The sequence below is a fragment of the Cololabis saira genome, chromosome 6 (genome assembly GCF_033807715.1).
Source record: "Cololabis saira isolate AMF1-May2022 chromosome 6, fColSai1.1, whole genome shotgun sequence".
Classification (NCBI taxonomy): Eukaryota; Metazoa; Chordata; class Actinopteri; order Beloniformes; family Belonidae; genus Cololabis; species Cololabis saira.
Genome location: NC_084592.1, coordinates 4,955,251 through 4,969,437, shown reverse-complemented (window position 1 = coordinate 4,969,437; position 14,187 = coordinate 4,955,251). Strand labels below are relative to the sequence as shown.

The 14,187-nt window shown below is 44.2% G+C and overlaps 1 protein-coding gene across 1 annotated transcript in view; it reads left to right on the top strand.

Annotated features, from left to right (window-relative positions):
- Positions 1 to 646: 646 nt before the first annotated feature.
- The window catches only part of serpine3 (serpin peptidase inhibitor, clade E (nexin, plasminogen activator inhibitor type 1), member 3), a 26,235-nt gene continuing 12,694 nt past the window's right edge, over positions 647 to 14,187 (top strand). Inside the window, exons 1-2 of the mRNA XM_061723068.1 lie at positions 647 to 756; positions 1,915 to 2,242. Of these exons, the coding sequence (XP_061579052.1) occupies positions 1,978 to 2,242 (265 nt within the window). The 5' untranslated portion in view covers positions 647 to 756; positions 1,915 to 1,977. The remainder of the gene's footprint in view (positions 757 to 1,914; positions 2,243 to 14,187) is intronic.

Sequence of the window (14,187 nt, the reverse complement as noted above, 5' to 3'; positions counted from 1 at the left end):
AGAGCCTCATTATCATAGCCCCGCCCACTCAGAATCCTGCATAGATAATGAGGTTAGAGAATGGGAAGATAAAGACAGGGCTCAGAGGCTGAATTTCTAATTTATTTAGCAAAAACAATCAAAAGCTTGTTTTTAAGAGATTCAAGGCCTGTTTAAAATAGGGATTAGATGCCAAAATAGGTCCCCTTTAAGAGAGAAAGCCCAGAGAAAGGAAACAGGGGTATTTTGGAGCCAGAGTCTGGACAGTTGCTGGTTAGACTCCTGAGCAGTTGATTAATGCATAACCTTGTCCTTGTGACATCACAGCATGAACACTGAGATGTGATTCCTCGAAAAGCAGAAAGTAAAGTACCCCCCCCTAATGAGAAGTCCCCCCCCCTAATGAGTGCATATTCTCCTGGGAACATGCCCGCATGCATGTGAGCCGTGCACGGCCCTGGGGGTGGGGGGGATTTGCAGGCGGTGCCTGCCTCCCTCCGCCTGGTCCTCACAGCCCCAGGAGCAGGAGTCCGTGCAGGCTCAGTCCCGCACGGCTGGTACCGACGGCGCCGCCGGCGGCGCGCACACGCACACGCACACGCACACGCACGGCTGGCCCTTTAAACGCGCTCTGGGACTGATTCTGCAGAGACGCACGGAGCACTGACGCAGGACAGACCTGGACACACGGACACCCGGAGATCTGGAGATCTGGAGATCTGGAGACCCGGGGACTGCAGGACCGATCCAGACCCGGACTCTACCTCACCTGCACAGGTACCAGCTCTGGCTCTCAGACCTTCATGTCTTGATGTTTTGATGACTATTATTTCCAAGTGCTCAATTGCAGACGTGTATAATCCAGGTACCAAAAAGTAAAAATCCTGTCCAGCAGTTGTTCCAACTATCACTAAACCAGCTCCTCTGCAGGTGTGAAAACCCCTGTTCTAAATGTACAGGCTGATCCAGAAACACAGCAGAGTTTTTACTTTATGGCACCTGGATATACACCTCTGGAATATGCTTTAAAGTCGTTTTTTTTTTTTTTTTTACAAAATCAAAAATAGTTTTGAATCAATCTTAAATTAAGACCAATTTTGAAATGGGTTCAGTCTCAACGCACCATTAGTCAAATAATTGTCTTTACATTAAGCTGATATTTGCTCATTAAAACATATACCTGTGGATCAGTCAGTACATTTAAAACAGGTGTTTTCACTAACAACCATCTACCTGCAGAGGAGCTGGTTTAGTAACCGGTTCGAACAACTGATGGACAGGATTTTTACTTTATAACACCTGGATTATACACCTCTGCTCAATTGGTGCAGAAATATGTGCAGTGCATTGAAAAGTTCACTTGGAGCTTATAACATCAGTTTGAATATCATGCAAATAGTCAACTGCAATATAGTTTGCTTATCATTAATCTGAAATATTCACTCACAATGATTTTTGGTTGTCATTACATGTCTATGTCATGTTTGACTTTAATGGTGAAGTTTGTTTCACAAATGGGATTTTAATCAGTACACTCACAACTTACGTGGTTGTTTGTGTTCTGCTGCGAACTTTGCTGTTCTCTATTGTTTAAATTGTGTTTTTGTATTTTGATTGTTGTACAGCGACCTTGAGTGCCATGAAAGGCGCCTAACAAATTCAATGTATTATTATTATTATTATTATTATTATTATTATTATTATTATTATTATTGTTATTATTATTATTATTATTATTATTATTATTATTATTATTATTATTATTATTATTATTATTATATTTTGAGAATCATTCAACTGCTGCCAAATATGTACAAACTTACATGTATTTGCAAAATTGAACATGTTGTTTATAAATGTGATTTCAGACATGTCTGATTGAAAAGCAGATGCAGGCGTTGACCCCGCTGACCCCAGCTCTTCTGTTCTCCCCAGGCCTCGCAGGACTGCAGCGTGGTTCAGCGTGGTTCAGCGTGGGGACCGGTTCTCCTGCAGGACATGTGTCGCTGGCCCGTGGCCTCCCTCGTCCTCTGCTTCTGGCTGCTGGACCGCAGCCACTGCAACAGCAGCCTGCAGGACAGCATGAGAGCGCTGCACCGCAGCTTCGCCGTCAGCCTGTACCAGACGCTCACCGGGGTGGAGAACGACTCCAACCTCATCCTGTCCCCCGTCAGCGTGTCCTTCTCCCTGGCGCTGCTGCAGCTGGGGGCCCGGGGCAACACGCGCGCCCAGCTGGAGGGAGCGCTGGGCTACAACGTGCACGGTAAGATCCTGGTGCTCAGGTAGCATTAGTGGCTCCCCGGTGCCGTGAGAGCGCGGGCTGCAGAGCAGGGCCGTTGGTACCAGGTGGCGGGGAGCCGTGCTGCTGCTGCCGCTGCTGCAGAGCTCAGTGGTGTCTGGAGCCGTAATACCTGCCTCCACACCAGAGATAATCTCATTAACCACTCCTGTAGCCCGGCCCGGGGTCACGAGGTCACTGTGTTCATTACCAGCCCAAGCAGAGCTGGAGCTACTGTTTCTTTCACGTCAAAGAGATGAATTCACTTGTCAGTCAGGGATGAAAACTGAAGACTTTAGAACTTAACACAGGGGTCTTTAACCTTTTTTAGCCCAGGGATCCTTGGATGAGAGAAAAACAGAGCAGGGACCCCCGCTTGGAATTCTTATTTTTTCCCCCTTTTTTTTAATGTGTCAAGTTTTAAGCCTGGCTTATAATTCAATTCAATTCAATTCAATTCAATTCAATTCAATTCAATGTTATTTATATAGCGTCTAATACAACAAAAGTTGTCTCTAGACGCTTTCCAGAGACCCATACCCAGAACATGACCCCCGAGCAGTTATTACATAAACAATGGCAGGTAAAAACTCCCCTAGTGGGAGAAAAACCTTAAGCAAAATAGTGGCAAGAAAAACTCCCCTTTAGGAGGAAGAAACCTGGACCATAAGGCTCATAAGGGGGGACCCTCCTGCCGCGGGCCAGACTGGGGGTCAGGGACGGCAACAGCACAGCAGGCAGGTGGAAGCAACGGGATGACCGGGGGTGGGGACCGCAGGCCAGCACGCAGCTCCCGAAGCTCCGGCCCAATCATCAAGCCCCAGGTTAGGTTCAGGGTCGGGGAAAGGTTGAGGAGGGGCAGGGCCAGGGAGAGGATTCTTGACGGACAAACCTCTCCCCCGCCTGCCTGGGCTGTTACCCTGCCCCTCTCACTCCCACACTGCAGGTTCCGGTGTTGTGCATTCAGAGATGCTCTTCGCCACCAGCAGAGGATGCTGCACCATTTACAAAAGAGAAAAAAGAGAAGAAAAGGGGGGGCCAGCACAAGAAACTACAGGAGCGACTCTAACACACTGGAGTTTACACTACCTAGAGATTTACAAACACTAACTAGAGGTTTACTAACACTAACTAGAGGCTTTACTAAACAGAAAGGTTTTAAGTTTAGTTTTAAAGGTGGAGGTGGTGTCAGCCTCCTTAACCCAGATTGGAAGTTGGTTCCATAGTAATGGTGCCTGATAGCAGAACGCCCGCCCTCCAAATCTACATTTAGATACTTAGTGAGGGAAATTAAGTCAGGTTTTTAGGAGAATCGTTCACTTTGTGAGACAAGCACCAAATTTTGCATGAACATTGCCTAGTACCTACTTATGCAGAAAAGCCCGTTAGCCACCTGAAAATTCAAGATGGCGGCCGTTTTTCAAGATGGCTGTCTTATGAAAGCTAAAACAAGGTTGTCCGAGTAGAACTTGAATTGCTGAACATATTTTATCCATCCATCCATCCATCATCCGCCGCTTATCCGTTCCCGGGTCACGGGGGCAGCAGCCTCATCAGGGATGCCCAGACTTCCCTAACCCCAGACACTTCCTCCAGCTCTTCCGGGGGGAGTCCGAGGCGTTCCCAGGTCAGCCGAGAGACATAGTCTCTCCAGCGTGTCCTGGGTCTTCCCCGGGGTCTCCTCCCGGTGGGACATGCCTGGAACACCTCCCTAGGGAGGAGGGACATGCCTGGAACACCTCCCTAGGGAGGAGGGACATGCCTGGAACACCTCCCTAGGGAGGCGTCCAGGAGGCATCCGATACAGATGCTCAAGCCACCTCACCTGACTCCTCTCAATGTGAAGGAGCAGCGGCTCGACTCCGAGCTCCTCCCGGGTGACCGAACTCCTCACCCTATCTCTAAGGGAGCGTCCAGCCACTCTGCGGAGGAAACTCATCTCGCCCGCTTGTATCCGCGATCTTATCCTTTCGGTCACTACCCAAAGTTCATGACCATAGGTGAGGGTAGGTGCGTAGACTGACCGGTAAATCGAGAGCTTCGCCTTTCGACTCAGCTCCTTCTTCACCACGACAGTCAGGTACATCGACCGCATAACTGCGGACGCTGCGCCGATCCGTCTGTCAATCTCCCGCTCCGTCGTTCTCTCACTCGTGAACAAAACCCCCAAGATACTTGAACTCCTCCACTTGAGGCAGGACTTCTCCACCAGAAGGCACCCCACCCTTTCCCGGTGGAGAACCATGGCCTCGGTTTTGGAAGTGCTGATTCTCATCCCTGCCTTGTGGCACTCTGCCTCAAACCGCCCCAGCACATGCTGAAGGTCCCGGTCCGATGAAGCCAACAGGACAACATCATCCACAAAAAGCAGAGACGAAATCCTGTGGTTCCAAAACCGGATCCCCTCCGGCCCCTGGCTACGCCTAGAAATCCTGTCCATAAAAATTATGAACAGGACCGGTGACAAAGTGCAGCCCTGCCGGAGTCCAACATGCACCGGGAACAAGTCTGACTTACTGCCGGCAATGCGAACCAGACTCCTGCTCCGATCATACAGAACCCGGGCAGCCCTTAATAGAGGGCCCCGGACTCCATACTGACTGAGCCCCCCACAGAATGACACCAGGGACACAGTCAAATGCCTTCTCCAGATCCACAAAACACATGTAGACTGGTTGGGCAAATTCCCATGAACCCTCGAGCACCCTGCGGAGGGTATAGAGCTGGTCCAGTGTTCTGCGACTGGGGCGAAAACCGCATTGTTCCCCCTGAATCCGAGGTTCAAATATTGGCCTTATTCTTCTCTCCAGTACCCTGGTGTAGACTTTCCCGGGGAGGCTGAGAAGTGTGATCCCCCTGTAGTTGGAACACACTCTCCGGTCCCCCTTTTTAAAAAGAGGGACCATCACCCCGATTTGCCACTCCACCGGTACTGTCCCCTTCCTCCATGCAATGTCGCAGAGGCTTGTCAACCAAGACAGCCCTACGACATCCAGAGACTTGAGGTACCACTGAGGAGCTTACGAACCACCTCAGTGACCAAGTGGCAAAAAGGAATGTTGCGGAAGATGCAAGTGCTACCGTTTTGACCTCCAGTGCACACAGCCGTGTGCCTGCAATTGTAATGATTAGAAAAAATGTGTTACAGAAATGTGAGGAGGGGGGACTATAATTTGATGTCAAAACAATCAAAATCTAATTAGACCCTCCAGAAAAACGCGGGCAAAAATCCTTGATTCCGCGGACTAAAATCCTTGATTCCGCGGGCTAAAATCCTTGATTTTGCGGGCTAAAATCATTGATTATGCGATTAAATGTGCGGGTTTTTTATGTGCTTTTATGCGGTGAAATTGCGGAATATGCTGTAAGTTGCAGAATAGGGCGGAAAGTTGCAAAATATGCGAAATATGCAGGAAGTTGCGGAGTTGCAGCTCTCACCCCCGCGGGTGAGAGCTGCTGTTTGGGGGGTGGCGGTTTCTGCGAGCGGTGCGGAGGTCCCCGGGCGGGTCCCGCACGTCGCGACCGGGCGTCCCGATATGTCACTCACAACACTCCCCCCTTTTTCCAAACTTTATGCGAAAATGTCGGCGATGATGCGGTGAAATCAAGCGAGCCCCGCATAATTCGCATATTCAGCGCGGACATATGCAATATTAACCCCAGTAAAAGTGATTTTTCTGCACCAGACATTGAAATCCACGGAAGGTCTGTAAATCCACGGACAGCCGTGAAATCCGCGAAAAATTCCGCGATCACGGAATCGCGGATTCTAATTCTATCTAATTATATAATCACAATCCAGGTCAAAAACCATATAAACTGTCTTTTGCCTGCAGCCATTTTGGAAAATGGCAGCCATGTTGTTGTTTTATTTGCATTGCTAATGGGGGAGGGGGTCGGGGGTCCAAGCTTATAGTCTGATGTCAGAATAATCAAAATTGGATTTTCCAATCACATTCCAAGTCAAAAAACATATAAAAACGGCTTTTGTGGCAGCCATTTTGGAAAACGGCAGCCATATTGTTTTCTTTTGCGTGGCTAACGGGCTTTTTTGAAAAAGGAGACCTAGAACATACTTTGTGCAAAATTTGGCGCTTGTCTCACAAAGTGAACGATCGTTTCACTAATGTGCCTGGCTAACTCTAGGAACTACGAGTAAACCTGCACTCTGAGAACGGAGAGCTCTGCCAGGAACATAAGGCACTATCAGGTCTTGCAAATAATGCATAATAACTTTTGAATGTGTTTAATTCTGCTTATATCACCTTATTAACCAGTTCCTGACTGGGTTATTAGCTACATGTGTTTATGGTTGATGAAACTTTGTCCTCGTCAGACGTGGAAGGAGTAACGTTAGGCCGAGCTGCAACGTTACAATCTCCAGCTTTAGGCTTCGTTATTGTCACTAATTTATCCATCAGGTCTAACTAGCGTTAATTATGAGATAGCCACGTCAATTTCGCAATTAATTTTCTTTTTCTTAAACAGCTAGCTAGCTCGTTTTTCCGCTCTAAAGTTGACATTAGTCACATGACTCAAGTCATGGGAATCATTTATGTAGAGTTGTAGACGAAATAGTTATTGTCAAAAGTAGATTATTATCGCCTGTTAATGGAGTTTCCTCAATCATATATATATATATATATATATATATATATTTATATATATATATATATATATATATATATATATATATATATATATATATATATATATATATATATATATATATACATATACCCCTAGGGGTCGTGGACCCCCGGTTGAAGACCCCTGATTTAACAGGATAACAAAGTTTTTGAAAGAAGGGACTTTCCTGAACCCTGTATGACCTGTTGCTAAATATGCTTTTTACAACTGCACTTCTTTTTTTGGTTCTTGGAGACTTTTCAGCCGTCATTCAAAAGGCTTTCCCAGTTCTGCCTGACTGCTGGGAAGTTTCAAGGCTAGGAGCTGAAAACAGGCCCAGGTGCCTGCTGTTAAAGCTGTTTAGGATTGTGCTGGGAAGTCTCTATCGAGGGGCTGGAGATGATCAGATGAGCAGATCCCTGCGGTCTGCAGCCGGCACCAGACTCAGTGTGGACACAAATGCTCCAATTGACTCAAACAAGCATTTGTTTGTGGCGAGTGCTGCAGGGATCGACTGTTAAATCACTTAAGTTGCTACTGAAACTTGCCAGCAGCAGAGGAGGTTGAGTTTTATTGTATTTTTATGGATTGCACAATATATTTTATTAGTTTTTTAAGATGACGTAAATCATATTTAGTGTATTTTGTGTTTGATATTAATAGCATTGAGGATGCAGTCTCAGATTATAATTGTTTTTGGTTGCATGTGTTTGTATCACGGTTAAATTCATCTTGACTCTTGATCCTGATTCTTCATTATCAAACAACACAGAAAAAGTTTAAACTGAAGCCTTTTTTCCGACACAAACAGCATCTTACTAGTAACTAGGCCTGTGTTGAAAAAATAGATTTTCCGATTCTAAATCGATTCTCATATTAATTCCTAAAAATCGATTTGTATGTCTAAAGATCGATTTTTTTTCATCATTACATTACAACTTTTGGTATTTTTTTGTTTATGCCCAAAAAAGGAATGTTTTGTTGGACCCAAGAATAACTAATGCCATGTCTTTGCCTTTAAATACGGTATTTTCTGGACTATAAGCCGCTACTTCTTTCATAGGTTTTCAACCATGCAGCTTGTACAAAGGTTATTCTATTCTGAGGATTTTTCTTCCACCGCTCGGGGCGCTCTAACCGGAATTAGAATCAAAACTAAGACAAAATAAACGCAAAGAAGAATACGCTACTTCTTCTTTAGCAGATATGAGTAGGTAGAAGCAGATTTCAAACAGATAAATAGATAAATAAATAGCGGTTATTTTCTCTTGGTTCTGTCCCGTTTTTTTTTTTTTTTTTTTTTTTTTTTTTTTTGTTGATATTTTTATTAGGGGGTAAGGCACAGTTGAGCAGGAATAAACAAAAAAAAGATATACAGTCTACCTCCTTTTTTTTTTTTTTGGAATTAAGAACAGAACAAAAAATCCACACAAAACAATGACAAATACACGAAAATTATTATATTCTTATATACAAGTAATATTTAAGTATTTAAGCTAAACAGTATGAATTAAAAAAATAGATGAATAAAAAGGGGGAAAAAAAAAAAAAAAAAAAAAAAAAAAACCCAAAAACAAAAGAAAAGTAAATAAAAAGATAAATAAAAAGGAGGAAGAAAGAAAGGAAAGAGAGAAGAGAGGGAGGGGGGGGATCCGTCAATCAGGAGGCAGGGACTGGAGAGAGTGGAAGAATGTGAGAAAGGGAAGCCACTTATTATAAAATTTGTTGCAACTACCCTTCAGTGAATATTTAATCTTTTCCAGCTTCAGAAAAAACATGGTGTCGTTGAGCCACTGGGTACTAGAAGGAGCCTTAGTCGACTTCCAGTGGAGAAGAAGGTGGCGTCTTGCCAGTAAGGAAGTAAAAGCCAAAATGTCTTTTTGGTTTGAAGTAAACCGGCCATGGTCCTCTGGGAGCCCGAATATGGCAACATGGGGGGAGACTTTTATATTCACCGAGAGTATTTTTGACATGGTGTCAAAATAATTCGACCAAAAGCGAGAAAGTAGTGGGCAAGAGTAAAACATATGGGTTAAATTGCAGGACGAGGCATGACATTTGTCGCATTCGTCAGTGACACTGGGATAGATCTGTGAGAGTCGAGCTTTAGAAAAGTGGACTCTAAACAGTACTTTAAACTGTATAAGTGTAAGACGAGCGCAGGATGAACTTGTGTAAATTTTTTTAAGAGCAGCGTCCCACCAGTCATCCTCCAAATTTAGATCCAGTTCATCTTCCCAGGCAGCCCTAACTTTAATAACTGGAGAGAGATCGAAAGACAGAAGGTCATCGTAAACCTTAGAGATCAGTGATTTTTGAAGTGGATCATGGTTTAAAAGCACCTCCCACTGTAGAGTCGGCGGAGAGGATGGAAAAACTGGAAACAAAGCTTTAGCGCAGTGTCTAATCTGAAAGTATCGAAAGAGATGAGAAGGCGGGAGATTAAATTCACCTGAGAGATCTGCAAAGCTGCGAAAGATACCATCCTTGTAAAGATCTCCAAAACTTTTCAGGCCCTTATTATGCCATATGAGAAAGGTTGAATCTGTAAGCGGAGGTCGAAATAAATGATTGTTCAGTAATGGAGCTAAAGTAGATGCTGACTTAAATTTGAAGTGTTTCCTAAATTGATACCAAATTTTAAGTGTGGAGTGAACCACTTGATTATTTGTAAAGACAGAGAGGTTGGATGGAATAGATGAGGTAAGTAGAGCAGGTAAAGAGGATGAAATGCATGACTGTGCCTCCAATTTACACCATGGCATATTCACCGATTTGAACCAAAATGAAATTTTTTGAATATGTGCTGCCCAATAATACAGTTGGAAATTGGGAAGTGCCAGTCCGCCATTGAATTTACATCTCTGAAGTGTGGATTTGCGGATTCTAGGAGCCTTCCCACACCATAAGAAGTCAGAAATAGTTTGATCAATTATTTTAAAAAAGTGTTTTGGTAAGAAAAGTGGAAGACAATGGAACAGAAATAGAAATTTGGGCAAAATATTCATTTTAACTGCGTTAATTCTTCCAATTAATGAAAGAGGTAAGCTTTTCCATCTATGGAGGTCAGATTTAATTGTAGACATTAAAGGTGAGAGATTAGCAGAAAAAAGAGAGCTTAACGTTCTGGTTACGTTGATCCCAAGATACCTAAAGCCGGAAGGACTAATCTTAAAAGGGATATCTGACTGTACGAGCTGTGTTGCTGAGTCATTAATGGGATAGCATTCACTTTTAGATACGTTCACTTTATAGCCTGAGAAAGACCCGAATCTCTGGAAAGCAGATAAAATTGAAGGAATGGAGAGGACAGGATCCGAGACATATAACAGTAAGTCATCAGCGTAAAGTGACAGCTTATATTCTGTTCCCAATCGGGAGATCCCAGTAAAAGTGGGGGAGGACCTCAGAAAGATTGACAGGGGCTCTATAGCTAGTGCGAATAATAGTGGAGAGAGGGGACACCCCTGTCTGGTGCCACGGGCTAGAGTAAAAAAATTGGACTGAATGCCATTAGTGGAAACGCTTGCTTGTGGAGACGTGTAAAGGAGACGAATCAAAGAAATGAACCCATTCCCCAGCCCAAACTTCTTCAGTACAGTAAATAAATAGTCCCATTCAATCCTATCAAATGCCTTTTCAGCATCGACTGAGATTACGACTTCAGGTGTTGTGGTGATAGTTTTAGAGTGAATAATATTTAAAAGTGTCCGCACATTAAAGAATAACTGTCGCCCCTTAACAAATCCTGTCTGTTCATTTGAGACAATAGTTGGCACAATGTTCTCCAAGCGATAAGCCAAGGCTTTAGCAAGGATCTTAGCATCTACATTTATTAACGAAAGAGGTCTGTATGAGCCGCAGAGAGTTGGATCCTTATCTTTTTTTAAGAGGAGACTTATGGAGGCTTGCCTTAAAGTGGGAGGGAGAGTGCCATGTTCCAGTGATTCCTTATAAACAGCATGCAATAAAGGGGACAATTTATCCTGAAATTTCTTAAAAAATTCCACTGGAAATCCATCAGGGCCAGGAGCTTTGTTATTTTGCATACTTCTCACAGCGAGATTAATTTCTTCTACCGTTAATGGCGAGTCAAGATTTTTAGCAGCATCGGAGCCTATAACAGGAAAGTTGAGGCTATCTAAGAATGAATTCAATTCAGTGGAGCCAGATGGAGATTCAGACGTATATAAAGAGGAATAAAATGAGTGAAAGACAGAATTAATGGCGGTGGGATCCTGATGCAATGAGCCTGATGAATCTTTTATCTGAAGGATCATACGTGAGGCTGCCTGGCGACGTAGCTGATGAGCCATGAGCCGACTTGCCTTGTCTCCATGTTCATAATATACGGAGCGTGATCGTAAAAGAAGTCGCTCTGCGTCATTAGTGGTAAGGAGATCAAATTCAGTCTGTAAATCGACACGTTGCTTAAGAAAACTGGGAGAGGGGCAAGTAGCAAGTTGTTGGTCCAATTTTGTGATCTTAATAGAGAGTTCTTGTAATTTGGCTTTCCGGGACTTATTCAAGTGAGCAGAGAAGGAGATAATTTGTCCCCGCAAATATGCTTTTAATGATTCCCACAGCAGTGAAGATGAAATTGGTTCCATATCATTTTGATTTATAGAGATGTAATCATCAATTTTAGTTGTAATAAAATTGGTGAACTTATCATCTGAGAGAAGTAATGTATTGAACCTCCAAGATGTTGAGTAGCGTGGCTGTGAAGAGAACTGAATATCCAAAGAAAGAGGAGCGTGGTCGGAGATCACAATAGGATGATAATCAACAGACAGTACTTTGGGAATTAGTTTAGCATCAATAAAATAATAATCAATCCGAGAGAAAGATTGATGCATCTGAGAAAAGAAGGAATATTTTTTGGTACAAGGGTTATAAAATCTCCAAGGATCGGTGCAACCGTTCTTGGACACAAAATCTGAAAGAGACCTCGACATTGAAGAAGGAGTCAGATTTCGTGGGCTGGAGCGGTCTAGTTTGGGGTCAATTACGCAGTTCATATCCCCGCCAATTATAAGAAGACTGTCGTTCAATGAGGGGAGACATTCAAAAAGCTTGTTCATAAAGTGTGGGTTGTCAAAATTGGGGGCATATATATTAACTAATAATATGGGAATATGAAATAGCGTACCCGCCACAATTAAGTATCTGCCGTTTTTGTCTGAAATCACCTTAGATGCTGAAAACTGCATTGACTTACCAATTAATATAGCAACCCCCCTGGCCTTAGAGTTGAAATCAGAGTGAAACACCTCAGAAACCCAGGGACATTTAAGTCTGACCTGGTCTTTGGTGCGCATGTGGGTTTCCTGAAGGAACACTAAGTCAGCTTTAAGACGTCTCAGGTGAGCAAATATTCTCGATCTCTTAATTGGACTCCCCATGCCTTTAATATTCCAGCTCAACAACCTCACAGAAGTACCAGTATTAGTGGCCATATGTTAAATTCCTAAAGATAGAGATGTACCGAATGCGGATCCCCAAGGAAGGAAAGGAAAGAAAGGGATGGAGGGAGGAAAGAAAGAAAGAAAGAAAGAGGAAAGAAGAAGAAAAAAAAAAAAAGGGGGGAGAAAAAAAAAAAAAAAAAAAAAAAAAAAAAAAAAAAAAAAGGGGGAAAATTGAAAACAACAACAAACTTAACCTACTGAACCCCCCACCCCCCACCCCCCAACTGCACTTACAACGACCCCATCCCCAAACGATGGAGAACCCAGTGCAAACTCCAGAAGGAGTCAGATCCCTGAAAAGAACACTTACGGCTTTAAGCATAACTAACAAGATAATAACTAACAAGCTTCGTGTTGAGCTCCTGCAAGCCCAGCAACATTAACAGAGAGGTACAACCAATCACGACCAAGTTAAACTGAAAACCACATACCGTGTATATATGGGAGAGAAAAAAAAAAAAAGAAAAAAAAAAACCGACACTGATGAACTGAAAAAAGTTCAACTAGACTTTGAGCGACGTGATGAAAGCGCTGGCCTCCTCTGCCGACCTGAACTCCCTTTCTGCGCCGTTGTGGGTGATGCGGAGGCGGGCGGGGTACAGCAGACCGTATCGGATCCCCGGGATCTCGCGGAGCCGGCGGCGGACGTCATTAAAGGCGGCTCGGGCACGGGCCGTCTTCTGGGTGTGGTCGGGAAAGACAGAAAAAGTCAACTCTCCACACGTAATCCGTTGCTGAGCCCTGGCTCGGCGCAATATATCCACACAGTCTGTATGATAGTGCAGACGGGCGATGATGGGACGAGGGCGCTCTCCGGGCTTCGGCTTCGGCTGGAGGGTGCGGTGCGCCCGGTCCAGGAGAGGCTCCTTCTCCAGGCTGAAAGCCTCCTTGAGCAGAGAGGGAATATCCGTAACAGCAGAAGAGGTGGAAAAATCTTCAGGAATTCCCACGATCCGTATGTTATTGCGCCGGGATCTCGCCTCCAGATCCTCGCATTTACCATCCAGCCTCATCAGTTCAGCTGACAGATGCTCCACTTTAGCCTGTAAGGTTGTGATGTCATCGGTGCAGGATGAAAGAGATGTTTCCATTTCAACCACGGTGTTCTTCAGAGCGCGCACATCAGACTGGATGTTTGTAATGCTTTTTGATAATTCCGACTTCACCGCTTGCAGCTCAGTCTTGATGCTCGACAGGTTTTCATTTAAAGCAGTCTGAAGCTCCGATTTAAAAACAGCCGCCATCTCAACGCGGAGTGATGCGAGCAGCTCGGCCTTAAAGTCGTGTGAAGGAGCGGCCCCGGCGGCCTCGGCCAGGCTGGACGGGGGGTCACCACGAGGCGGGGATGCTGCGTGCGGAGAGGGCCGCGGGGGTGGTGCGGATGGTTTGAGTTTTGGAGGCATTTTGGTCGGCAAAAATACGGGGCCAAAGTAGAATAATGAAGGTCGGGAAAAATAAACCGAAGGAAGATGAAAAAGCTGTACCAAAAATAGATATTTTTAAAGGTTGTTGCAGGAGCTCAAAAAAACACGTCCTAGTCCATTAGTCGCTACACCGGAAGGTTCTGTCCCGTTTTAATCAGCAAAGTTGCTGCCGTGTTAAAAGACACTGTTAGGAAAGATCTATTTAGGAACAAACATGTACATCATTTACAGTTCAAAATCGTTCTGTACATGTAGTAAATATCTAATCTAACAACAGAAATATCTGCGGCTTGCATATCTTTTTTTTTAAATAGAGCAGGTGCGGCTTGTATATCTTGTATATTTTTATAATTAAAAAAAAATAGAGCGGATGCGGCTTATATGCAGGTGTGTCTTATAGTCCAGAAAA